Below are 25,029 nucleotides of genomic sequence, written 5' to 3'. Positions count from 1 at the left end.
ACCGCTCTCTAGTGAATGGATAGGCTGCATTCTCAGTGATGTCACCGCTCTCTAGTGATTGGATAGGCTGCATTCTCAGTGATGTCACCGCTCTCTAGTGATTGGATAGGCTGCATTCTCAGTGATGTCACCGCTCTCTAGTGATTGGATAGGCTGCATTCTCAGTGATGTCACCGCTCTCTAGTGATTGGATAGGCTGCATTCTCAGTGATGTCACCGCTCTCTAGTGAATGGATAGGCTGCATTCTCAGTGATGTCACCGCTCTCTAGTGATTGGATAGGCTGCATTCTCAGTGATGTCACCGCTCTCTAGTGATTGGATAGGCTGCATTCTCAGTGATGTCACCGCTCTCTAGTGATTGGATAGGCTGCATTCTCAGTGATGTCACCGCTCTCTAGTGATTGGATAGGCTGCATTCTCAGTGATGTCACCGCTCTCTAGTGATTGGATAGGCTGCATTCTCAGTGATGTCACCGCTCTCTAGTGATTGGATAGGCCACATTCTCGGTGATGTCACCGCTCTCTAGTGATTGGATAGGCTGCACTCTCAGTGATGTCACCGCTCTCTAGTGAATGGATAGGCTGCATTCTCAGTGATGTCATCGCTCTCTAGTGATTGGATAGGCTGCATTCTCAGTGATGTCACCGCTCTCTAGTGATTGGATAGGCTGCATTCTCAGTGATGTCACCGCTCTCTAGTGATTGGATAGGCTGCATTCTCAGTGATGTCACCGCTCTCTAGTGATTGGATAGGCTGCATTCTCAGTGATGTCACCGCTCTCTAGTGATTGGATAGGCTGTATTCTCAGTGATGTCACCGCTCTCTAGTGATTGGATAGGCTGCATTCTCAGTGATGTCACCGCTCTCTAGTGATTGGATAGGCTGCATTCTCAGTGATGTCACCGCTCTCTAGTGATTGGATAGGCTGCATTCTCAGTGATGTCACCGCTCTCTAGTGATTGGATAGGCTGCACTCTCAGTGATGTGACCGCTCTCTAGTGATTGGATAGGCTGCATTCTCAGTGATGTCATCGCTCTCTAGTGATTGGATAGGCTGCATTCTCAGTGATGTCACCGCTCTCTAGTGATTGGATAGGCTGCATTCTCAGTGATGTCACCGCTCTCTAGTGATTGGATAGGCTGCATTCTCAGTGATGTCACCGCTCTCTAGTGATTGGATAGGCTGCATTCTTAGTGATGTCATCGCTCTCTAGTGAATGGATAGGCTGCATTCTCAGTGATGTCACCGCTCTCTAGTGATTGGATAGGCTGCATTCTCAGTGATGTCACCGCTCTCTAGTGATTGGATAGGCTGCACTCTCAGTGATGTCACCGCTCTCTAGTGATTGGATAGGCTGCATTCTCAGTGATGTCACCGCTCTCTAGTGATTGGATAGGCTGCATTCTCAGTGATGTCATCACTCTCTAGTGATTGGATAGGCTGCATTCTCAGTGATGTCACCGCTCTCTAGTGATTGGATAGGCTGCATTCTCAGTGATGTCACCGCTCTCTAGTGATTGGATAGGCTGCACTCTCAGTGATGTCATCGCTCTCTAGTGATTGGATAGGCTGCATTCTCAGTGATGTCACCGCTCTCTAGTGATTGGATTGGCTGCATTCTCAGTGATGTCACCGCTCTCTAGTGATTGGATAGGCTGCATTCTCAGTGATGTCATCGCTCTCTAGTGAATGGATAGGCTGCATTCTCAGTGATGTCACCGCTCTCTAGTGATTGGATAGGCTGCATTCTCAGTGATGTCACCGCTCTCTAGTGATTGGATAGGCTGCATTCTCAGTGATGTCACCGCTCTCTAGTGATTGGATAGGCTGCATTCTCAGTGATGTCACCGCTCTCTAGTGATTGGATAGGCTGCATTCTCAGTGATGTCACCGCTCTCTAGTGATTGGATAGGCTGCACTCTCAGTGATGTCACCGCTCTCTAGTGATTGGATAGGCTGCACTCTCAGTGATGTCACCGCTCTCTAGTGATTGGATAGGCTGCATTCTCAGTGATGTCACCGCTCTCTAGTGATTGGATAGGCTGCATTCTCAGTGATGTCACCGCTCTCTAGTGATTGGATAGGCTGCATTCTGAGTGATGTCACCGCTCTCTAGTGATAGGATAGGCTGCATTCTCAGTGATGTCACCGCTCTCTAGTGATTGGATAGGACACATTCTCAGTGATGTCACCGCTCTCTAGTGATTGGATAGGCTGCACTCTCAGTGATGTCACCGCTCTTTTTGTTAAATGTTTGCATGTACATTCGTTCTGTGCAAATTAGGCAAAAAAATGTTTTATGGGCATTAAAATACCACAGTATGGCCACTAGGTGGAGCCGAGGATCACAGGACATACATACGAGATACAATGTAACAATTCTAGAGAACCCTAGAGGGAATGATTACATGTATTTACTAATTCTGTATAAATAGACCCGCTGTGTATTTCTGATTTCCTCTCAGTGCCGGAGGTGGTGGACGGGAGATCTTTCACAGCCACTGTTGTCGGTCTGAGTCCGTGGGTGGAATATGAATTTCGTGTCATCGCCATCAATCAGATTGGCATTGGAGAGCCGAGTCCCCCATCAGATAAGAGAAGGACGGAGGAAGCGCGTAAGTCACAAAATGTTTGTAGAAAAATGGAAAAGTAATAAAATTCTCAGCGCGCAATAAATTCCAAACGCGTTAAATTCCAAACGTATTACGGATAAACGGTTGGAATGGCGGAATTGGATCCGGAGGGAAGACAAATCCACCGATAAACGCGTTAGTCTCGGAGTGCGCTGAACTGGTTTGTGAGAGAAATAAAATAGAGAAGAGCGCGCCGGGCGCAGCGCCGCAAGATGACTTTCATACGCTTCAGAGACGATAATATCGTCCAATAATGAGGGGGGAGAGAGGGGCGGCAACCAATCCCGGGGCCCGGATCAGACCCAGTGCTCCTCTATTCATTCTTCTCACTCTTCTCTTTTCACCTCTCCTCTCCCCCCATCTCTCTCTCTCTCTCTTGCTGTCTTTCCCTCTGCCCTTGTTTGTTCCCTCCATCTCTCTCTCTCTCTCTTGCTGTCTTTCCCTCTGCCCTTGTTTGTTCCCTCCATCTATCTCTCTCCCCCCCCCGTATCACTTTGCCCCCCCCCCTTCTCTCACTCCTCTCCCACTCTCTCCTCTTTCTCTCTCTCTCTCTCTCTCTCTCCTGTCTTTCTTTCTCTCTCCTCCCCTTCTCTCCTCTCTTTCCCTCTCCTCTCTTTCTCTCTCCTCTCTTTCCTCTTTTTCTCTCTCTCCTCTCCTTCTTCCTTTCTTCCTCTCTCATCTCCTTCTCTCCTGTCTTCCTTTCTCCTCTCTTTGTCTCTCCTGTCTTTTTTGCTCTCTCTTTCTCTCTTTCTTTCTTTCTTTCTTTCTTTCTTTCTTTCTTTCTCCTTCCTTCCTTTTCCTTTTTTACTTTTTCTTCTTTCTTTTTTTCTTTCTTTTTTTTTTCTTTCTTTTTTTTCCTTTTTTTTTTTTTTTTCTTTCTTTCTTTCTTTCTTTCCTTCTTTCTTTCTTTCTTTCTTTCTTCTTTCTTTCTTTCTTTCTTTCTTTCTTTCTTTCTTTTTCTTTCCTTTCTTTCTTTCTTTCTTTCTTTTTCTTTCTTTTTTTCTTTCTTTCTTCTTCCTTTCTTTCTTTCTTTCTTTCTTTCTTTCTTTCTTTCTTTCTTTCTTTCTCCTTTCTTTCTTTCTTTCTTTCTTTCTTTCTTTCTTTCTCTTTATTTCTTTCTTTCTTCATTTCTTCCTTTCTTTCTCTCTTTCTTTCTTCCTTTCTTTCTTTCTTTCTTTCTTTCTTTCTTCCTTTCTTCTTTCTTTCTTTCTTTCTTTCTTTCTTTCTTTCTTTCTTTCTTTCTTTCTTTCTTTCTTTCTTTCTTTCTTTCTTTCTTTCTTTCTCCTTTCTTTCTTTCTTTCTTTCTTTCTTTCTTTCTTTCTTTCTTTCTTTCTTTCTTTCTTTCTTTCTTTCTTTCTTTCTCTCTCCCTCTCTCATCTCCTTCTCCCCTGTCTTCCTTTCTCTCTCCTCTCTTCAGATTCATAGCTTTGTTGGCAGGATCCAATACATTTTAGCATTGCCAAAGCAGTTGAGCAATTATTATGGGCTGGATGGGGGAGGGGGGTGGGGTGTAAAGAATAACTCCGAAGACATTATCAGAGATAAAGAATAGTATAAAGGGAAAGGGGAGGAGTCCAGAAACATTATAAAGGTAAAGTGATTGTAAAGATGTATAAATATATTTTTTTATTTTTTTAATAACAAACATGTTCTACTTTCCTCCTCTGTGTAATAGTTTTGCACAGAGCAGCCCCGGTCCTCCTCTTCTCGCGTCCCCCGCAGGCATTCCTGGCTCCACCCCCCTTCTAAATGTCCCCATAGCAAGCTGCTTGGTATAGTGGGACCTGTGCTGGTTGTGCAAGCCAGGCTGTGTGCATCTATTGACACACGCAGTGCAGCCCATGTCCAATGAGGAGAGAGAGCAGTGGCGCTACTTCCTGACACAGTTCTGGATCAAGGTCAGGCCAAGTATTTAGTTGGGGGGGGGCATGGAATGTTTTTTACCCCCAGTGCATTCTGGGATAATATTGGGTGAAGTTTCCTGTTTTATAGATGAGAGTCTCTGGAAATGAGTTCTTGTTGCACCAGAAAGATGGGAGTCTCATTCTCCGGGGCCCCGGGTCTCTTCTCATTCTCCGGGTCTCTTCTCATTCTCCGGGGCCCCGGGGGTCTCTTCTCATTCTCCGTGGGCCCCGGGCCTCTTCTCATTCTCCGGGGCCCCGGGGGTCTCTTCTCATTCTCCGTGGGCCCCGGGCCTCTTCTCATTCTCCGGGGCCCCGGGGGTCTCTTCTCATTCTCCGTGGGCCCCGGGCCTCTTCTCATTCTCCGGGGCCCCGGGGGTCTCTTCTCATTCTCCGGGGCCCCGGGCCTCTTCTCATTCTCCGGGGCCCCGGGGGTCTCTTCTCATTCTCCGGGGGCCCCGGGTCTCTTCTCATTCTCCGGGGCCCCGGGCCTCTTCTCATTCTCCGGGGCCCCGGGCCTCTTCTCATTCTCCGGGGCCCCGGGGGTCTCTTTCCCTCTCTGGGGTAGATTCAGGTAAGAGATACGCCGTCGTATCAATGCGGCTGATTCATAGAATCAGGTTCCGCATAGATATCCCTCTTACACCGTTGTATCTTAGTTGCAATTTTACGCTGGCCGCTAGGTGGCGCTTCCGTAGATTTCCGCGTAGAATATGCAAATTAGGTAGATACGCCGATTCAGAAACGTACGTTTGCCCGGTGCATTTTTTTACGTCGTTTACGTTCGGCTTTTTCCGGCGTATAGTTACCCCTTCTATATGAGGCGTATCCTATGTTAAGTATGGCCGTCGTTCCCGCGTCGAATTTTGAAAATTTTACATCGTTTGCGTAAGTCGTTCGCAAATAGGGATTTGCGTAATTTACGTTCATGTCGAAAGCATTGGCTTTTTGCGGGTTAATTTGGAGCATGCGCACTGGGTTACATTCACGGACGGCGCATGTGCGTTAGTCAAAAACGTCATTTATGTGAGGTCAGCCTTCATTACCATACAACACGCCCATCTCTTCACAATTTGAATTAGGAGCGATTACGCCGGCAGATTTATGCTACGCCGCCGCAACTTAGGGCGCAGGTTTTTGGTGATTACAGAACCTGCCTCACTAAATTACGGCGGCACAAAAATAAGCAATTATACCTGAATCTACCTCTCTCTCCATTTCCTCTTTTCTTTATTTTTCTCAGTCTTTGCTGCCATCTAGTGGTGACAAAAAATAATGACTCGTAAAGCCTAAAAATAATAAGTAGCATAAAAATGATAAATATGGTTCCATCTTTTGTGTCCCCCACTGTGATCTCTGCTATGACCCCCACTATGATCCCCACTGACTTCCATTGACTTCCACTGTGATCCCTGCTGTGACCCCCACTGACCCTCACTGTCATCTATGCTATGACCCCCACTGTGACCCCCTCTGTGATCCACGCTGTGACCCCCCCCCCGGCTGTGACCCCCCCCGGCTGTGACCCCCGCTGTGACCCCCGTGGCACCCAACACTTGAGGTTTTGCTTTCTATTCCGGTTTTCCACCTTTTGTAATATCAGATTTTCTCCTTTTCCTCATTCAGTCCCGGAGGTGACTCCAGCCAATGTGAGCGGGGGAGGGGGCAGCAAGAACGAGCTCGTCATCACATGGGAGGTAAGTCGTCATCACTCCGCATGTCAGAGACCCCCCCCCCCCTCCAAAAATAATACAACATTTTCATCCCCCCCCGAGAGGTTTGTACACTGAGCCAGCAAACCCTGAGAGATCAGGACATGGAAAAAAATGTTACTGTGCCCCCCCCCACAAACACACGTTACATTGTATCCAATGAGTCCAGAAGCCCCCCCCCCACATGTTACATTGTATCCTATGAGTCCAGAGCCCCCCCCCCACATGTTACATTGTATCCTATGAGTCCAGAGCCCCCCCCCCCCATGTTACATTGTATCCTATGAGTCCAGAGCCCCCCCCCCACATGTTACATTGTATCCTATGAGTCCAGAGCCCCCCCCCCCACATGTTACATTGTACCATACGAGTCCAGGCCCCCCCCCCCCCACACAGGTTACATTCCCCTTCAGTCTTATATCTGACCTCCGACCCCCTTCAGTCTTATATCTGACCCCCCCTTCAGTCTTATATCTGACCCCCCCTTCAGTCTTATATCTGACCCCCCCTTCAGTCTTATATCTGACCCCCCCCTTCAGTCTTATATCTGACCCCCCCTTCTGTCTTATATCTGACCTCCGACCCCCTTCAGTCTTATATCTGACCTCTGACCCCCCTTCAGTTTTATATCTGACCTTCAGCCCCCCCCCCCCAATCTTATATTAATACAGCCTGTCTAGGAACACCCACTCCCCCAGACTGACACCCACCCATTTTGCATTACTCTTCACACTGCTTACATCAGGACTGAGGGCTCTGGGGAGGAGTACTAAGGCCGGGGGGCTGGGATGTTTCCAGGAAGTTGTGTACCGCCCCTTGCCAGCCCCTCCCACCAGCCACGATCTGCCCCCTGCCAGCCCCTCCCACCAACCACGATCTGCCCCCTGCCAGCCCCTCCCATCAGCCATGATCTGCCCCCTGCCAGCCCCTCCCACCAACCACGATCTGCCCCCTGCCAGCCCCTCCCATCAGCCATGATCTGCCCCCTGCCAGCCCCTCCCACCAGCCATGATCTGCCCCCTGCCAGCCCCTCCCACCAGCCATGATCTGCCCCCTGCCAGCCCCTCCCACCAGCCATAATCTGCCCCCTGCCACCCCCTCCCACCAGCCATGATCTGCCCCCTGCCGGCCCCTCCCACCAGCCATGATCTGCCCCCTGCCAGCCCCTCCCACCAGCCATGATCTGCCCCCTGCCAGCCCCTCCCACCAGCCATGATCTGCCCCCTGCCAGCCCCTCCCACCAGCCATAATCTGCCCCCTGCCAGCCCCTCCCACCAGCCATGATCTGCCCCCTGCCAGCCCCTCCCACCAGCCATGATCTGCCCCCTGCCAGCCCCTCCCACCAGCCATGATCTGCCCCCTGCCAGCCCCTCCCACCAGCCATGATCTGCCCCCTGCCAGCCCCTCCCACCAGCCATAATCTGCCCCCTGCCAGCCCCTCCCACCAGCCATGATCTGCCCCCTGCCAGCCCCTCCCACCAGCCATGATCTGCCCCCTGCCAGCCCCTCCCACCAGCCATGATCTGCCCCCTGCCAGCCCCTCCCACCAGCCATGATCTGCCCCCTGCCAGCCCCTCCCACCAGCCATAATCTGCCCCCTGCCAGCCCCTCCCACCAGCCATGATCTGCCCCCTGCCAGCCCCTCCCACCAGCCATGATCTGCCCCCTGCCAGCCCCTCCCACCAGCCATGATCTGCCCCCTGCCAACCCCTCCCACCAGCCATGATCTGCCCCCTGCCAGCCCCTCCCACCAGCCATGATCTGCCCCCTGCCAGCCCCTCCCACCAGCCATGATCTGCCCCCTGCCAGCCCCTCCCACCAGCCATGATCTGCCCCCTGCCAGCCCCTCCCACCAGCCATGATCCGCCCCCTGCCAGCCCCTCCCACCAGCCATGATCTGCCCCCTGCCAGCCCCTCCCACCAGCCATGATCTGCCCCCTGCCAGCCCCTCCCACCAGCCATGATCTGCCCCCTGCCAGCCCCTCCCACCAGCAATGATCTGCCCCCTGCCAGCCCCTCCCACCAGCCATGATCTGCCCCCTGCCAGCCCCTCCCACCAGCCATGATCCGCCCCCTGCCAGCCCCTCCCACCAACCATGATCCGCCCCCTGCCAGCCCCTCCCACCAGCCATGATCTGCCCCCTGCCAGCCCCTCCCACCAGCCATGATCTGCCCCCTGCCAGCCCCTCCCACCAGCCATGATCTGCCCCCTGCCAGCCCCTCCCACCAGCCATAATCTGCCCCCTGCCAGCCCCTCCCACCAGCCATGATCTGCCCCCTGCCAGCCCCTCCCACCAGCCATGATCTGCCCCCTGCCAGCCCCTCCCACCAGCCATGATCTGCCCCCTGCCAGCCCCTCCCACCAGCAATGATCTGCCCCCTGCCAGCCCCTCCCACCAGCCATGATCTGCCCCCTGCCAGCCCCTCCCACCAGCCATGATCTGCCCCCTGCCAGCCCCTCCCACCAGCCATGATCCGCCCCCTGCCAGCCCCTCCCACCAACCATGATCCGCCCCCTGCCAGCCCCTCCCACCAGCCATGATCTGTCTGCATTGCGTAGAGAAGCACAGAGACCCAGTGATAATGTCACTGGGCCTAAAATAAGATCTAGAATGAACATGGAAAGGTTCTATATAAAAATGTAATTAGCATGTTGATGTATTAAGTCCGTATTCCTGCTGACCCTCCTAATATGTGGCCCCCCAGCCGGTCCCCGAGGAATACCAGAACGGTGGAGGCTTCGGCTATGTGGTGGCTTTCCGGCCCTTCGGAACCATCAGCTGGATGCAGACGGTTGTGGCCTCAGCGGACGCGGCTCGCTACGTCTACAGGAACGAGAGTCTTCCATCCTTCTCCCCCTACGAGGTGAAGGTCGGGGTCTTCAACAACCGGGGCGAGGGGCCCTTCAGCCCCCTGACTGTGGTCTACACTGCCGAGGAAGGTAAGTGGCCCACTCAGGGCATAGCTCAGCTGTGATTGGATGATCCTGGGTCTGATCCTTTCTATGATTGGCTGTGGAGGTCTCCTTCTCTGTGATTGGCCGTTGAGGTCTTCTTCTATGTGATTGGCTATGGAGGTCTCCTTCTCTCTGATTGGCTGTTGAGATCTACTTTTCTGTGATTTGCTGTTGAGGTCTTCTTCTCTGTGATTGGCCGTTGAGGTCTCCTTCTCTGTGATTGGCCGTTGAGGTCTCCTTCTCTGTGATTGGCCGTTGAGGTCTTCTTCTCTGTGATTGGCTGTTGAGGTCTTCTTCTCTGTGATTGGCTGTTGAGATCTACTTTTCTGTGGTTTGCTGTTGAGGTCTTCTTCTCTGTGATTGGCTGTTGAGGTCTTCTTCTCTGTGATTGGCTGTTGAGGTCTTCTTCTCTGTGATTGGCTGTTGAGGTCTTCTTCTATGTGATTGGCTGTTGAGTTCTTGTTCTCTGTGATTGGCTGTTGAGGTCTTCTTCTCTGTGATTGGCCGTTGAGGTCTTCTTCTCTGTGATTGGCTGCTGAGGTCTTCTTCTCTGTGATTGGCTATGGAGGTCTTCTTCTCTGTGATTGGCTGTTGAGATCTTCTCTGTGATTGGCTGTTGAGATCTTCTTCTCTGTGATTGGCTGTTGAGGTCTTCTTCTCTGTGATTGGCTGTTGAGGACTTCTTCTCTGTGATTGGCCGTTGAGGTCTTCTTCTCTGTGATTGGTTGTTGAGGTCTACTTCTCTGTGATTGGCTGTTGAGGTCTACTTCTCTGTGATTGGCTATGGAGGTCTTCTTCTCTGTGATTGGCTGTTGAGGTCTTCTTCTCTGTGATTGGTCGTTGAGGTCTTCTTCTCTGTGATTGGCTGTTGAGGTCTTCTTCTCTGTGATTTGCAGTTGAGGTCTTCTTCTCTGTGATTGGCTGTTGAGGTCTTCTTCTCTGTGATTGGCTGTTGAGGTCTTCTTCTCTGTTATTGGCTGTTGAGGGGGGGTGTATCTAGTTGTGTATAATGGAGGGGTGTATCTAGTTGTATATAATGGGGGGTTGTATCTTGTTGTGTATAATGGGGGGGTGTATCTAGTTGTATATAATGGGGGGGGTGTATCTAGTTGTGTAATGGGGGGGGTGTATCTAGTTGTGTAATGGGGGGGGGGTGTATCTAGTTGTATAATGGGGGGTGTATCTAGTTGTGTAATGGGGGGGGTGTATCTAGTTGTATAATGGGGGGGTGTATCTAGTTGTATATAATGGGGGGGGTGTATCTAGTTGTATATAATGGGGGGTGTATCTAGTTGTATATAATGGGGGGTGTATCTAGTTGTGTATAATGGGGGGGGTGTATCTAGTTGTGTATAATAGGAGGGTGTATCTAGTTGTATATAATGGGGGGGGGGTGTATCTAGTTGTATATAATGGGGGGTGTATCTAGTTGTGTAATGGGGGGGTGTATCTAGTTGTATATAATGGGGGGTGTATCTAGTTGTATAATGGGGGGGTGTATCTAGTTGTATATAATGGGGGGGGGTGTATCTAGTTGTATAATGGGGGGGTGTATCTAGTTGTGTATAATGGGGGGGGGGTGTATCTAGTTGTATATAATGGGGGGGGGTGTATCTAGTTGTGTATAATGGAGGGGTGTATCTAGTTGTGTATAATGGAGGGGTGTATCTAGTTGTATATAATGGGGGGGTGTATCTAGTTGTATATAATGGGGGGGTGTATCTAGTTGTATATAATGGGGGGGGTGTATCTAGTTGTATATAATGGGGGGGGGTGTATCTAGTTGTGTATAATGGAGGGGTGTATCTAGTTGTGTATAATGGAGGGGTGTATCTAGTTGTATATAATGGGGGGGGTGTATCTAGTTGTATTATGGGGGGTTGTATCTTGTTGTGTATAATGGGGGGGTGTATCTAGTTGTATATAATGGGGGGTGTATCTAGTTGTGTAATGGGGGGGTGTATCTAGTTGTGTATAATGGGGGGGGTGTATCTAGTTGTATAATGGGGGGGTGTATCTAGTTGTATATAATGGGGGGGGTGTATCTAGTTGTATAATGGGGGGGGGTGTATCTAGTTGTATATAATGGGGGGGGTGTATCTAGTTGTATAATGGGGGGTGTATCTAGTTGTATATAATGGGGGGTGTATCTAGTTGTATATAATGGGGGGGGGGGTATCTAGTTGTATATAATGGGGGGTGTATCTAGTTGTATATAATAGGGGGGTGTATCTAGTTGTATATAATAGGGGGGTGTATCTAGTTGTATAATGGGGGGGGGTGTCTCTATTTGTATATAATGGGGGGGTGTATCTAGTTGTATATAATGGGGGGTGTATCTAGTTGTGTATAATGGGGGGGTGTATCTAGTTGTATATAATGGGGGGTGTATCTAGTTGTGTATAATGGGGGGGTGTATCTAGTTGTATAATGGGGGGGGTGTATCTAGTTGTATAATGGGGGGGGTGTATCTAGTTGTATATAATGGGGGGGGTGTATCTAGTTGTATAATGGGGGGGGGGTGTATCTAGTTGTATAATGGGGGGGAGGCAGTGTTAATGTCTGTAGGGATTTTAGTCTTGGCTCCTCCCCTCTGTGGGCTCGGCTCTGAATGTGTCTCCATCTCTTGTGTAGAGCCAAGTCGGGCCCCTGCGGGGGTTGTGGCCCGGAGCCTGACTGCCTGGGACATGGAGGTGTCCTGGATTCCGGTACCGAGTACGCTCAGCAAAGGGAGAATCCAGGGATATGAGGTGAGGATATGGACCCGATTATTTTTCTCCCCCACCAACCGATCCCAACCATTGATTGGCTCATCACTGACCCCCGTCACCCTTCACTTGTCCCCCAGGTTCGGTTTTGGAAACGAAACGAGAAGGAGCAAAGCGCACGCAAACTACGAACTCTGGGAAACCAAACGTCCACCAAACTCAGCCATCTACAGGGCCACACCCTCTACTACCTGAATGTGCGGGCGTACAACAGCGCGGGCACCGGCCCCGCCAGCCCTACCGCCAATGTGACCACCAGAAAACCACGTGAGTGACCCACCGCCAAACTGTCCGCCCTCTCTGGGAGGTTCCGTGTCCTGAGAGGTTCCATGTTCAGGGAGGTTCCATGTCCTGAGAGGTTCCATGTCCTGAGAGGTTCCATGTCCTGAGAGGTTCCATGTTCAGTGAGGTTCCGTGTTCAGGGAGGTTCCATGTTCAATGAGGTTCCATGTCCTGAGAGGTTCCATGTCCTGAGAGGTTCCATGTCCTGAGAGGTTCCGTGTTCAGGGAGGTTCCGTGTCCTGAGAGGTTCCATGTTCAGGGAGGTTCCATGTCCTGAGAGGTTCCGTGTCCTGAGAGGTTCCATGTCCTGAGAGGTTCCATGTCCTGAGAGGTCCCATGTTCAGGGAGGTTCCATGTTCAGGGAGGTTCCATGTCCTGGAAGTTTCCATGCTCCAGGCTAGCGGGTGTGGGGTCTGGGCGGCGGCTCCAGGCTAGCGGGTGAGGGGTCCGGGCAGCGGCTCCAGGCTAGCGGGTGAGGGGTCCGGGCAGCGGCTCCAGGCTAGCGGGTGAGGGGTCCGGGCAGCGGCTCCAGGCTAGCGGGTGAGGGGTCCGGGCAGCGGCTCCAGGCTAGCGGGTGTGGGGTCCGGGCAGCGGCTCCAGGCTAGCGGGTGTGGGGTCTGGGAAGCGGCTCCAGGCTAGCGGGTGTGGGGTCCGGGCAGCGGCTCCAGGCTAGCGGGTGTGGGGTCTGGGAAGTGGCTCCAGGCTAGCGGGTGTGGGGTCCGGGCAGCGGCTCCAGGCTAGCGGGTGTGGGGTCCGGGCAGCGGCTCCAGGCTAGCGGGTGTGGGGTCTGGGCAGCGGCTCCAGGCTAGCGGGTGTGGGGTCTGGGCGGCGGCTCCAGGCTAGCGGGTGTGGGGTCTGGGCGGCGGCTCCAGGCTAGCGGGTGTGGGGGCTGGGCAGTGGCTCCAGGCTAGCGGGTGTGGGGGCTGCGCAGCGGCTCCAGGCTAGCGGGTGTGGGGTCTGCGCAGCGGCTCCAGGCTAGTAGCGGGTGTGGGGTCTGGGCAGCGGCTCCAGGCTAGTAGCGGGTGTGGGGTCTGGGCAGCGGCTCCAGGCTAGTAGCGGGTGTGGGGTCTGGGCAGCGGCTCCAGGCTAGTAGCGGGTGTGGGGTCTGGGCAGCGGCTCTAGGCTAGCGGGTGTGGGGTCTGGGCAGTGGCTCCAGGCTAGTAGTGGGTGCGGGGTCCAGGCAGCGGCTCCAGGCTAGCGGGTGTGGGGTCCGGGCAGCGGCTCCAGGCTAGCGGGTGTGGGGTCTGGGCAGCGGCTCCAGGCTAGTAGCGGGTGTGGGGTCTGGGCAGCGGCTCTAGGCTAGCGGGTGTGGGGTCTGGGCAGTGGCTCCAGGCTAGTAGTGGGTGCGGGGTCCAGGCAGCGGCTCCAGGCTAGCGGGTGTGGGGTCCGGGCAGTGGCTCCAGGCTAGCGGGTGTGGGGTCTGGGCAGTGGCTCCAGGCTAGTAGCGGGTGTGGGGTCTGGGCAGTGGCTCCAGGCTAGTAGTGGGTGCGGGGTCCAGGCAGCGGCTCCAGGCTAGCGGGTGTGGGGTCCGGGCAGTGGCTCCAGGCTAGTAGCGGGTGTGGGGTCTGGGCAGCGGCTCTAGGCTAGCGGGTGTGGGGTCTGGGCAGTGGCTCCAGGCTAGTAGTGGGTGCGGGGTCCAGGCAGCGGCTCCAGGCTAGCGGGTGTGGGGTCCGGGCAGCGGCTCCAGGCTAGCGGGTGTGGGGTCCGGGCAGTGGCTCCAGGCTAGCGGGTGAGGGGTCCGGGCAGCGGCTCCAGGCTAGCGGGTGAGGGGTCCGGGCAGCGGCTCCAGGCTAGCGGGTGTGGGGTCCGGGCAGCGGCTCCAGGCTAGCGGGTGTGGGGTCTGGGAAGCGGCTCCAGGCTAGCGGGTGTGGGGTCCGGGCAGCGGCTCCAGGCTAGCGGGTGTGGGGTCTGGGAAGTGGCTCCAGGCTAGCGGGTGTGGGGTCCGGGCAGCGGATCCAGGCTAGCGGGTGTGGGGTCCGGGCAGCGGCTCCAGGCTAGCGGGTGTGGGGTCTGGGCGGCGGCTCCAGGCTAGCGGGTGTGGGGTCTGGGCAGTGGCTCCAGGCTAGCGGGTGTGGGGTCTGGGCAGCGGCTCCAGGATATCGGGTGTGGGGTCCGGATAGTGGCTCCAGGCTAGTAGCAAGGTGTTGAGATGGAGAACGATCGGAAAATGTACGGAGGGGAAGCAGAACGATCGGGACGCAGCATTTAACAGGGGGAGGGGCTTTTATCTTCTATAAAGTGTAATGGAAACCCAAATACAACAACAATGTAACATTTTGTATCTCTCCGGTTCAGAGTGCCGCATTCAGAACAATTACATCGCATGCCTGTTGATCCTGCCAGAAATCTGGTGTTGATGTCACTTCCTGTGGGCTGAACCAAATTGTTATTGGCTGCCCCAGAATTCCCGTCTGTGACTCTCTTTCCTCTGAGACTCTCTTTTTCTCTCTTGCAGCTCCGAGTCAGCCGCCGGGAAACATCGTCTGGAACTCTTCCAACTCCAAGATTATCCTGAACTGGGATCAGGTGACGGCGCAGGAGGACGAGTCCGAGGTCAGAGGTTACCGGGTAAGTGCGGACCGTAATCTCCTCCTGGACGTGATCGGCCTTTGCCGGGACTCGGCCCTGAGACGCCACCGGGCCGCAGTCACGAAACGCGTCGGTTGTTCTTTTCAACGGAATGGCGGCCGTCCGCGCCCTGACACCGACTCCCCGCAGCTTCCTGTCCTCCACCTCTAGGGAACTTCTCTGAAACGTTTCGTATCTTAAACCCCTTCAATACCGGGCACTTTTACCCCCCTTCCTGCCCAGGCCAATTTCCAGCTTTCAGCGCTCTCACACTTTGAATGACAATCACACAGTCATGTGACATCGTACACAGATGACATTTTTATCATTGTTTTTTTTAGATACAATTTTCTTTTGGTGATATTTAATTACCACTGAGGGGGGGAGGGGATCTATTGTTGCTAAACAAAAATACCAAAAATATTGGGAAAAAAGGTTTTCCTCATAAAAAAATGTTGTAAATAAGAACGGGGTAGATTCAGGTAGATTTGCGCATTTCTTACGGAGGCGCAGCGTACCGTTTTAACGCTGCGCCTCCGTAAATTACCTGCGCTACGCTTGATTCACGGAGCAGTAGCTCCGTAATTTGCGTGTGCGCTCCTGAAAAATGCCCGGCGTAAGCTAAATGATCCCATAGGGGGCGCGGATCATTTAAATTAGGCGCGTTCCCGCGCCGAACGTAGTGCGCATGCTCCGTCGGGAAACGTTCCCGACGTGCATTGCGGCAAATGACGTCGCAAGGACATCATTTGCTTTAACTTGAACGTAAATGGCGTCCAGCGCCATTCACGATTCACTTACGCAAACGACATAATTTTTCAAAATCGCGATGCGGGAACGACGGGTATACGTAGCATTGGCTGCCCCTGCTAATAGCATGAGCAGCCTTACGCAGAAACCAACGAACGCAAACGACCTAAACTGCGTACGCAGGGCGCGCGTACGGTTGTGAATCGGCGTTAGTATGCAATTTGCATACTCTACGCTGACCACTACGGGAACGCCACCTAGCGGCCATCGTAAGAATGCAGCCTAAGATACGACGGCGTAAGAAGCCTTATGCCGCACATATCTTAGGCTGCAGTCGGCGTAACGAGGTTCCTGAATCAGGAGCATTCGATACGCCGGCGCAACTAAGCAATTGCGCTGTGTAACTATGGTTACGCAGACGCAATTGCTTGTTGAATCTAGGCCAACGTTTTCTCCTCCAATGATGAGGTGGCACTAATAGGCGGCATTGATGGGCACTGATAGGTGGTACCGATATGCAGTGCTGATGGGCACAGATAAACGGCGCTGATGGGCACTGATAGGCAAAACTGATTGGCACTGATATGCAGCATTGGTGGGCACTGATAGGTGGCACTGATGGGCAGCCTTTATGAGCACTTATAGGTGGCACTAATGGACAATGATGGGGACTGATAGGCAAAGCTGATTGGCACTGATATGCAGCACTGGTGGGCACTGATAGGTGGCACTGATGGACAATGATGGGCACTGATGGGCGGCACTGATAGGCAGCATTGATGAGGAGACACTGACAGGCATTTCTGATGGGTACCGATTGGCATCACAGGTGGACACTGGTGGGAATCGCTCATGGGGCTGCACTGATATCTCCCCCTGTCAGAGTGAATAGAGGAAAACTGATAACCGACACTTCCGAGTAACCCCGTGATATGCCACTGTAAAGGGGCACAGTTACAGTACAGCCCCCCTTTTTATCACAGTGCCCCCTCCTCATGCTCCAGTTTGTGGGAAGGAGGGTGCTCTGTTCCCCTGGGGGGCGGGGGTTAAACCAGGGGCCACAGCCTGGATTTTTCACTGCGCCAATCACAGAATAAGGAAATTGGTGGAAATTTGTCTGGACTTTTTCTTCTCCTCGGTGTGACTTCATCTTATTATTATTGTAGGTCTTCTATCGGTGGAACCGCCAGGCTGGAGCCACCATGATCGAGACCAATCAGACCTCAGTGGAACTGTCCCTTCCCTACGACGAGGATTACGTCATTGAGATCCGACCAATCAGTGATGGAGGAGAGGGCAGAAGCAGCGAACCAATCCGCATTCCTCGGATATCCAGTGAGTGGTCGGTGAGAACAAAGGGTCTCAGGGTCTCCAGTCTCTGGGTCTCCATATATCTTAGTGTTTTTGGGTCTCCGGTTTTCCCCATATCTCATGGTCTTCTGTCTCCATATCTCAGGGTCCCCAGTCTCTGCGTCTCCCTATATCTCGGGGTCTCCAGTCTCTGGGTCTTTCCATATCTCAGAGTCTCCATTCTCTGGGTCTTTCCATATCTCAGGGTTTCCAGGCTCTGGGTCTCCCCATATCTCAGGGTCTCCAGGCTCTGGGTCTCTCCATATGTCCGGGTATCCAGTCTCTGGGTCTCCCCATATCTCAGGGTCTCCATTCTCTGCGTCTCCCCATATCTCAGGGTCTCCATTCTCTTGGTCTTTCCATATCTCAGGGTCTCAAGGCTCTGGGTCTCCCCATATCTCAGGGTCTCCATTCTCTGTGTCTCTCCATATCTCGGGGTCTCCATTCTCTGGGTCTCTCCATATTTCAGGGTCTCCAGTCTCTGGGTCTCCCCATATCTTGGGGTCTCCAGTCTCTGGGTCTCCCCATATCTCAGGGTCTCCAGGCTCTGGGTCTCCCCATATCTCAGGGTCTACATTCTCTGGGTCTTTCCATATCTCAGGGTCTCCAGTCTCTGGGTCTCCCCATATGTCCGGGTCCCCAGTCTCTGGGTCTCCCCATATCTCAGGGTCTCCAGGCTCTGGGTCTCCCCATATTTTAGGGTCTCCAGGCTCTGCGTCTCCCCATATCTCAGGGTCTCCAGTCTCTGGGTCTCCCCATCTCTCTGGGTCTCCAGTCTCTGGGTCTCCAGTCTCTGGGTCTCCCCATTTCTCAGGGTCTCCAGGCTCTGGGTCTCCCCATATTTTAGGGTCTCCAGGCTCTGCGTCTCCCCATATCTCAGGGTCTCCAGTCTCTGGGTCTCCCCATCTCTCTGGGTCTCCAGTCTCTGGGTCTCCCCATATCTCAGGGTATCCAGTCTCTGGGTCTCCCCATATCTCAGGGTATCCAGGCTCTGGGTCTCCCCATATCTCTGGGTCTCCCCATATCTCCGGGTCTCCAGTCTCTGGGTCTCCCCATATCTCAGGGTCTCCAGGCTCTGCATCTCCCCATATCTCTGGGTCTCCCCATATCTCTGGGTCTCCATTCTCTGGGTCTCCCCATATCTCTGGGTCTCCATTCTCTGGGTCTCCCCATATCTCTGGGTCTCCCCATATCTCAGGGTCTCCAGGCTCTGCATCTCCCCATATCTCTGGGTCTCCCCATATCTCTGGGTCTCCATTCTCTGGGTCTCCCCATATCTCTGGGTCTCCCCATATCTCTGGGTCTCCAGTCTCTGGGTCTCCCCATATCTCAGGGTCTCCCCATATCTCTGGGTCTCCCCATATCTCTGGGTCTCCCCATATCTCTGGGTCTCCCCATATCTCAGGGTCTCCATTCTCTGCGTCTCCCCATATCTCAGGGTCTCCATTCTCTGGGTCTCCCCATATCTCAGGGTCTCCATTCTCTGGGTCTCCCCATATCTCTGGGTCTCCCCATATCTCAGGGTCTCCATTCTCTGGGTCTCCCCATATCTCAGGGTCTCCATTCTCTGGGTCTCCCCATATCTCTGGGTCTCCCCATATCTCAGGGTCTCCAGGCTCTGGGTCTCCCCAATATCTCAGGGTCTCCATTCTCTGGGTCTCCCCATATCTCTGGGTCTCCCCATATCTCAGGGTCTCCATTCTCTGGGTCTCCCCATATCTCAGGGTCTCCATTCTCTGGGTCTCCCCATATCTCTGGGTCTCCCCATATCTCAGGGTCTCCAGGCTCTGGGTCTCCCCAATATCTCAGGGTCTCCATTCTCTGGGTCTCCCCATATCTCTGGGTCTTTCCATATCTCAGAGTTTCCAGGCTCTGGGTTTCCCTATATCTCAGGGTTTCTATTCTCTGGGTGTTTCCATATCTCAGGGCCTTCAGTCTCCAGACGTCACTTCTTTGTAGTGTAGAGACCAAGAATGTGACCCCCAGTGTAAAAACACCACAGCAGCCCTAAACCAAATGTTAAAGAGTCCAAGTCACTTTAAATATTCATCATATGATCACATGAAACAGCCCACACGGTTCAGGGGTCATCACACTCCTTTGTCAGGGTTTGAAATCGTTGTTATCACGTTGACTCCGTGGAACAAGTACCAGGGAAATATGTACTGGATTCAGCACCGGGTGGATCTCCGCCATGACTGCGAGTGACAATCACAGCTGCAGCATAGACAGAGACTCCAATGGCATGTCCCTATGTGGTGCAACGTGTGAGGGCACAATGGGCTCCTCCCTTGGGGTGCACACCTTGCACCCATGGAGGATACGTCCACTGGTCCTGCACCCCTAAACTGTTGGGTCACACCCCAGAAGTAGTAGAGACTGCTATGATCTCATTTATGTGTCATCTAGTACTGACCCCGGGTTCTAATGCCAGGTAGGCCATAGATGAGCAGACTTTGTAGATCCCGCCAGTCTTCACATCGGAATTCTTCCGCTTCTCTGTGATTGTCGCCTTCAATTTGTTATGACAGGCATATGCACGGTAATTTGCCTTCCCAGAGGTAAACCAGGACAATTATAGATCAATCACAAAAAGATTGTCTAGGATATATAGGAAACGCTTTTCAAAGCAATCATTTACTTGAGATTTGTATAATGAGCGATGTTCAGGTTGTTTACATCGCTAGCGGGTGGCTTCTCCTCAAAAAAAAAAACAATTTTCCTCCATTTTTCTGTCTTGCAGATGCCTACGCACAAGGATCAGGTGCTTCCACGTCAAATGCCTGCACTTTATCTGCCATCAGCACCTTAATGATCTCCCTCACTGCGCGCTCCAGTTTATGACCTCGAGCCTGCCACATCCCCCAGAGACTCCCTACTTACTCTCGGACGGTGGACCGCGATTCTCCGCCACACAGCGACGGCTCCGTAGGAATATCCGGAGATAGCCCTCAGCTTATTGAGCTTCCTCCTCTCCTCTCCTGGGGGAGGATTCTTATGCACTGACGACATCTGGAATACGATGTTACCAAAGCAGTTTACATGCCGTATATGCATATTTTTTATTATTAATATCTAGTGTTTTATAGAGTTTTTTAAGGTTAACATGATGTAGATATCTACGTTTTTTGCTGTAAAATGCTGCAGGTGTCATTCAAATCTTTTCTGTCCTTCCTCTCCTTATGTAACGATTAATTACCCAGGACTATAATATTTTATAGATTGTAATCTATTTCTATGTCACATATCCTGAACCCAACTATTGGCGTCACAAGAGCAATTCCTCAACGCCATTCTCTGGACCTTTGAAGAAGTCGGCGTAGGCTGGAATGGGGGTCCGGGGGGGACAAGACTTTTTTTGGAAATGGACTTTTGGAAGGTCTTCATAATTCAACAGAAAACAAAAAATATGGTTTGTTGGAAGGTCTTTGTCATCTTTGGCTGGTTGTTTTACTCATGGGTTTTATGACATTCAACCGGTATGAAGCCCCTAAGTTTCAGTCACTCCACCATCTTGGCTTTCATCAGTCATTTCCATTTTCATTCCAGAAAGAGTGTCTTTGGACTGTTGGCTGGTAACATCAAAGTGGTGTTCCAGGAGATACTGGATCCAAGATTATACCTGAGATCTTTGAGATGTTCCAGGAGATACTGGATCCAAGATTATACCTGAGGTCTTTGAGATGTTCCAGGAGATACTGGATCCAAGATTATACCTGAGATCTTTGAGATGTTCCAGGAGATACTGGATCCAAGATTATACCTGAGATCTTTGAGATGTTCCAGGAGATACTGGATCCAAGATTATACCTGAGATCTTTGAGATGTTCCAGGAGATACTGGATCCAATATTATACCTGAGATCTTTGAGATGTTCCAGGAGATACTGGATCCAAGATTATACCTGAGATCTTTGAGATGTTCCAGGAGATACTGGATCCAAGATTATACCTGATATCTTTGAGATGTTCCAGGAGATACTGGATCCAAGATTATACCTGAGATCTTTGAGATGTTCCAGGAGATACTGGATCCAAAGTAAATACCTGATATCTTTGGGATGTTCCAGGAGATACTGGATCCAAGATTATACCTGAGATCCTTGAGATGTTCCAGGAGATACTGGATCCAAGATTATACCTGAGATCCTTGGGATGTTCCAGGAGATACTGGATCCAAGATTATACCTGAGATCCTTGAGATGTTCCAGGAGATACTGGATCCAAGATTATACCTGATATCACTGAGGTGGCACTGCAAGGGATCTCGGACTTGATATTATGCAATTTGTGAGGACTAGACCTTGTAAATGGACGAGCTCTTGATTCCATGAAGGGTGAAGAGAAGTTTTGGATTTTTCTTTGGGCAGTGAGAAGAAGATGTCCATCTTTTATGGGTCATTCAGCGGCAGGTCCCTTTCTTTGAGATCTTCTGAATTAATTTTTAGAAATAGGGACATGGAAAGCCTTAATATTTTATGAACTTTATCTAAAGGTGATGTCCTGTGAACATTAATAAGTCTTCATCTTTTATGGACAGAAATGAAAGAAGCTTGATAGCCATTGAACTCATATGGAGAACCTCTTATGGATATCTTGTTGAAGACATGACCCTGTAGAGGGAATGGTAGCGTATTTTGGACAGTGACTCGAATATCTCCTTATTTTCTATAGGCAGAAAGTGACGTTCCCGTCTTATGTGAAGAGTGGCTAGTAGACGGTATCACCTCAATAAAAAACAACTTGGTATGGACAATGGTTTAGGTTGTCCAAGGACAATGCTGAGTTGAAGAAATTACTTTTGGTAGATTACGAAGATCTTGTTGACAGTTTAAAGAGGAAATAAAGGTAGTTTGTTTTTTGGACGGTGACCAGAGGGTATCATTATTTTCTATAGGCAGCAAATGGCTTTCCAGTCTTGTGTGAAGAGTAACTAGACGACAGTGTCTTCTATGGACATTGCTAATGGTTGAAGGTGTCCATGGACATTACCTTAAGGTTTCTTATGGACATTGTTTGTGGTTGAAGTTGTCTAAGGATAATACTCTTAGGTTTCTTATAGACATCGCATGTGGTCAAAGTTGTCCAAGGACAATACCCTAAGGTTTTTTATTGACGACGAGTTGTAGTTTTGAGTTTTTCTAGCCTACAGGAGATTGTGATGTTTGTGGTTGAAGAGTAGATAGGGACCTGCCTTCGTATGTTACAAGACTGATTAAGATCCGTTTAAAATCATTTTCTTTGGAAGCAGAGACAACTTCAACCACAAGCAATGAAGTTGTCTAAGGATAATACTCTTAGGTTTCTTATGGACATCGCTTGAGGTTGAAGTTCTCCAAGGACAATACCCTTAGGTTTCTTATGGACATTGTTCGAGGTTGAAGTTGTCTAAGGATAATACTCCTAGGTTTCTTATGGACATTGCTTGAGGTTGAAGTTCTCCAAGGACAATACCCTAAGGTTTCTTATGGACGACGAGTTAGAGTTCTGACTTTTTCTAGCCTACAAGAGATTGTGATGTTTGCGGTTGAAGAGCAGATAGGGACCTGCCTTCATATGTAAGATCAGTTTAATATCATTTTTTTTTTGGAAGCAGAGTTTCCAATATGTTTATGAGTTTTAGTCTTGATCTCATCTCTACAGGAAGTAAGCACCAATTAGAACACTTTTATTTTTTATATTTTGAAGGACCATTAGAAAAGCTTCATGTTCTCACCTTTTAGCGGTTAAGATGTAGGATATTGGATATTATATAAACCCTGAGTAAGGCTCCCGTTGCAGATGACTCTCCAGGCCTTTTTTCGAAGGTCAAAGGTTTCAAATATAAACATCGGCTTAACTGAGGCGAGACTGCCATCCATTTTTGTCGTCCAATCCAATTGGAGAAGACAGTTAAGCTATGTTCCTCATCTCATATCTTGGTTGTAAACAATCAAAAATCAATTAAAACCTCTAATATATTTATAAAATATACCCTTACATAATGAATTTTGTTAAATATCCAAATCAGAGTTTTTAATATAAATATATATATATATCTATAATATAGAGACTATATAAAAGGTTCTTATGGGCGATATAATGTACATTATGCATAGAAGATGGTTGGAAATGAGATATGCATCGGGGTTCATATAAAAATGATTGTATGTACGTAGATTTTTTTTTTTCAGAGGTTCCCGAATTGTTGTCATCTGTTGAACTCCACCCAATATGAAAAATGCAGAATTTTGTATCACCAGCCTTACTTGAAAGCAAGATATTTTTTTTTTTAAATAAGCAGCCATTGTAATCACTGGGGATCTGAGGGGTTCTCTTGTTTTCTCATCTGTGATATGCTAAGTATGAAGAGTGGCCACACACAGGAGCAACAATTCACATTCTTCCACATGTGCCTGGCAGTTGGTGGCATGGGTACTTTTGTTTCAGCAGAAAGTTGTATAGTTGGGTTCGGTTAGGCGGCCATTTTGGAATATTGTTAAGTGGAGTGTTTCTTTCACAGAAAATGTTCCAAAAAAATAAGACACGGCTTCAGTTTCACCTCCCCGATATAAAGAATACCGAGACCTCAGCGGCAAACGAATTGTTGGTGTTTTCTTGGTGGTGGTGGTGAGTCTTGGCAGCACTTGGTGGCAGAGCATATTCTACCCATTTTGGTACAAGATATGAATTCAGGGTGTGCGTTTCTTTAAGTTATTGTGAGAAAATATTTTATATTAGTGCAACAAGTAAAATCAATCAGCTAATATTGCCAATATTTCAGCAATACTAATCAATGTATCCTATTTCAGATGCTACATTATTTTTCCAGCAGTCCCTTGCATTAAAATGGAGTGGAAATGTCTGGCCGGGACTTCCTGTACACTCTGGAGAGGGTAAAAAAGGGGCCGGGCGAGACATTTCCTTCTGACTAATCAGGGGGAGCGCAGTTTGAGTTAGGTGGGCGGAATTGAGAATCGATCACTGGCGAAATCCCCGGTTTAGGATAAGGTATTCTAAAAACACCAGCAATCTGTGGATAAAGTGGGGAGTGGGGGAGGGGGGCTGGCTTACTCAAGTTTTGAATGTAATTTTTTTGAAGTGTCTAAGGTTCCTTTTAGATTTTGGAATGAACCAAAAAATAAGTACATTATATGGGCACAAGTATGTGGATTCCCCTCCAAATGATGAAATTTCGGTCTCTCCAGTGAAGGGTCCTGGTAATACTCCATCGTATGACAAGACATTGTAGACATTTTCTGTTCCACGTGACTGTGACCCCCCCACCCACCCGTGTACAAAGCCAGCTCCATAAAGACATGGTGTGACCAGTTTTGACAAACTACACAAAGAAATGGGTTGACCAGTTTGAACCAGCTCCATAAAGACATGGGTTGACCTGTTTGGACCAGCTTCATAAAGACATGGGTTAACCAGTTTGAACCAGCTCCATAAAGACATGGGTTAACCAGTTTGGACCCGCTCCATAAAGACATGGGGTGACCAGTCTGAACCAGCTCCATAAAGACCTGGTTTGGCCAGTTTGGACCAGCCCCATAAAGACCTGGTTTGGCCAGTTTGGAACAGCTCCATAAAGACATGGGTTGACCAGTTTGGAACAGCTCCATAAAGACATGGGTTGACCAGTTTGAACCAGCTCCATAAAGACATGGGTTAACCAGTTTGGACCCGCTCCATAAAGACATGGGTTGACCAGTTTGGACCAGCTCCATAAAGACATGGGGTTAACCAGTTTGGACCCACTCCATAAAGACATGGGGTGACCAGTCTGAACCAGCTCCATAAAGACATGGGTTGACCAGTTTGGACCCGCTCCATAAAGACATGGGGTGACCAGTTTGGCCCAGCTCCATAAAGACATGGTGTGACCAGTTTGGGCCAGCCCTATAAAGACCTGGTTTGACCAGTTTGGGCCATCTTCATAAAGAAATGGGTTGACCAGTTTGGACCAGCTCCATAAAGACATGGGTTGACCAGTTTGGACCAGCTCCATAAAGACCTGGTTTGGCCAGTTTGGACCAGCTCCATAAAGACATGGGTTGACTAGTCTTGTGTGGAGGAACTCGAGTGTCCTACACAGAGCCCTGACCTCATCCCTACTGAACAC

General features: G+C 50.5%; 1 protein-coding gene across 3 annotated transcripts in view; it reads left to right on the top strand.

Annotated features, from left to right (window-relative positions):
* The window catches only part of CNTN4 (contactin 4), a 221,745-nt gene extending 198,244 nt beyond the window's left edge, over nt 1–23,501 (top strand). For 2 of the 3 annotated variants that reach the window (XM_040358652.1, XM_040358651.1), the window contains exons 16-23: nt 2,469–2,618; nt 6,164–6,234; nt 8,956–9,190; nt 11,840–11,955; nt 12,054–12,240; nt 14,711–14,823; nt 16,740–16,908; nt 19,667–23,501. In XM_040358652.1, coding sequence (XP_040214586.1) covers nt 2,469–2,618; nt 6,164–6,234; nt 8,956–9,190; nt 11,840–11,955; nt 12,054–12,240; nt 14,711–14,823; nt 16,740–16,908; nt 19,667–19,767 — 1,142 coding nt within the window. In that variant the 3' untranslated portion in view covers nt 19,768–23,501. Of the gene's footprint in view, nt 1–2,468; nt 2,619–6,163; nt 6,235–8,955; nt 9,191–11,839; nt 11,956–12,053; nt 12,241–14,710; nt 14,824–16,739; nt 16,920–19,666 lie in introns of all 3 variants that reach the window. The other variant, XM_040358653.1, reaches the window with a different exon arrangement.
* The last annotated feature ends 1,528 nt before the right edge of the window (nt 23,502–25,029 follow it).

The sequence above is a fragment of the Rana temporaria genome, chromosome 7, assembly GCF_905171775.1.
Source record: "Rana temporaria chromosome 7, aRanTem1.1, whole genome shotgun sequence".
In the NCBI taxonomy this organism is placed as follows: Eukaryota; Metazoa; Chordata; class Amphibia; order Anura; family Ranidae; genus Rana; species Rana temporaria.
This window is presented reverse-complemented; position numbering and strand designations above follow the sequence as displayed.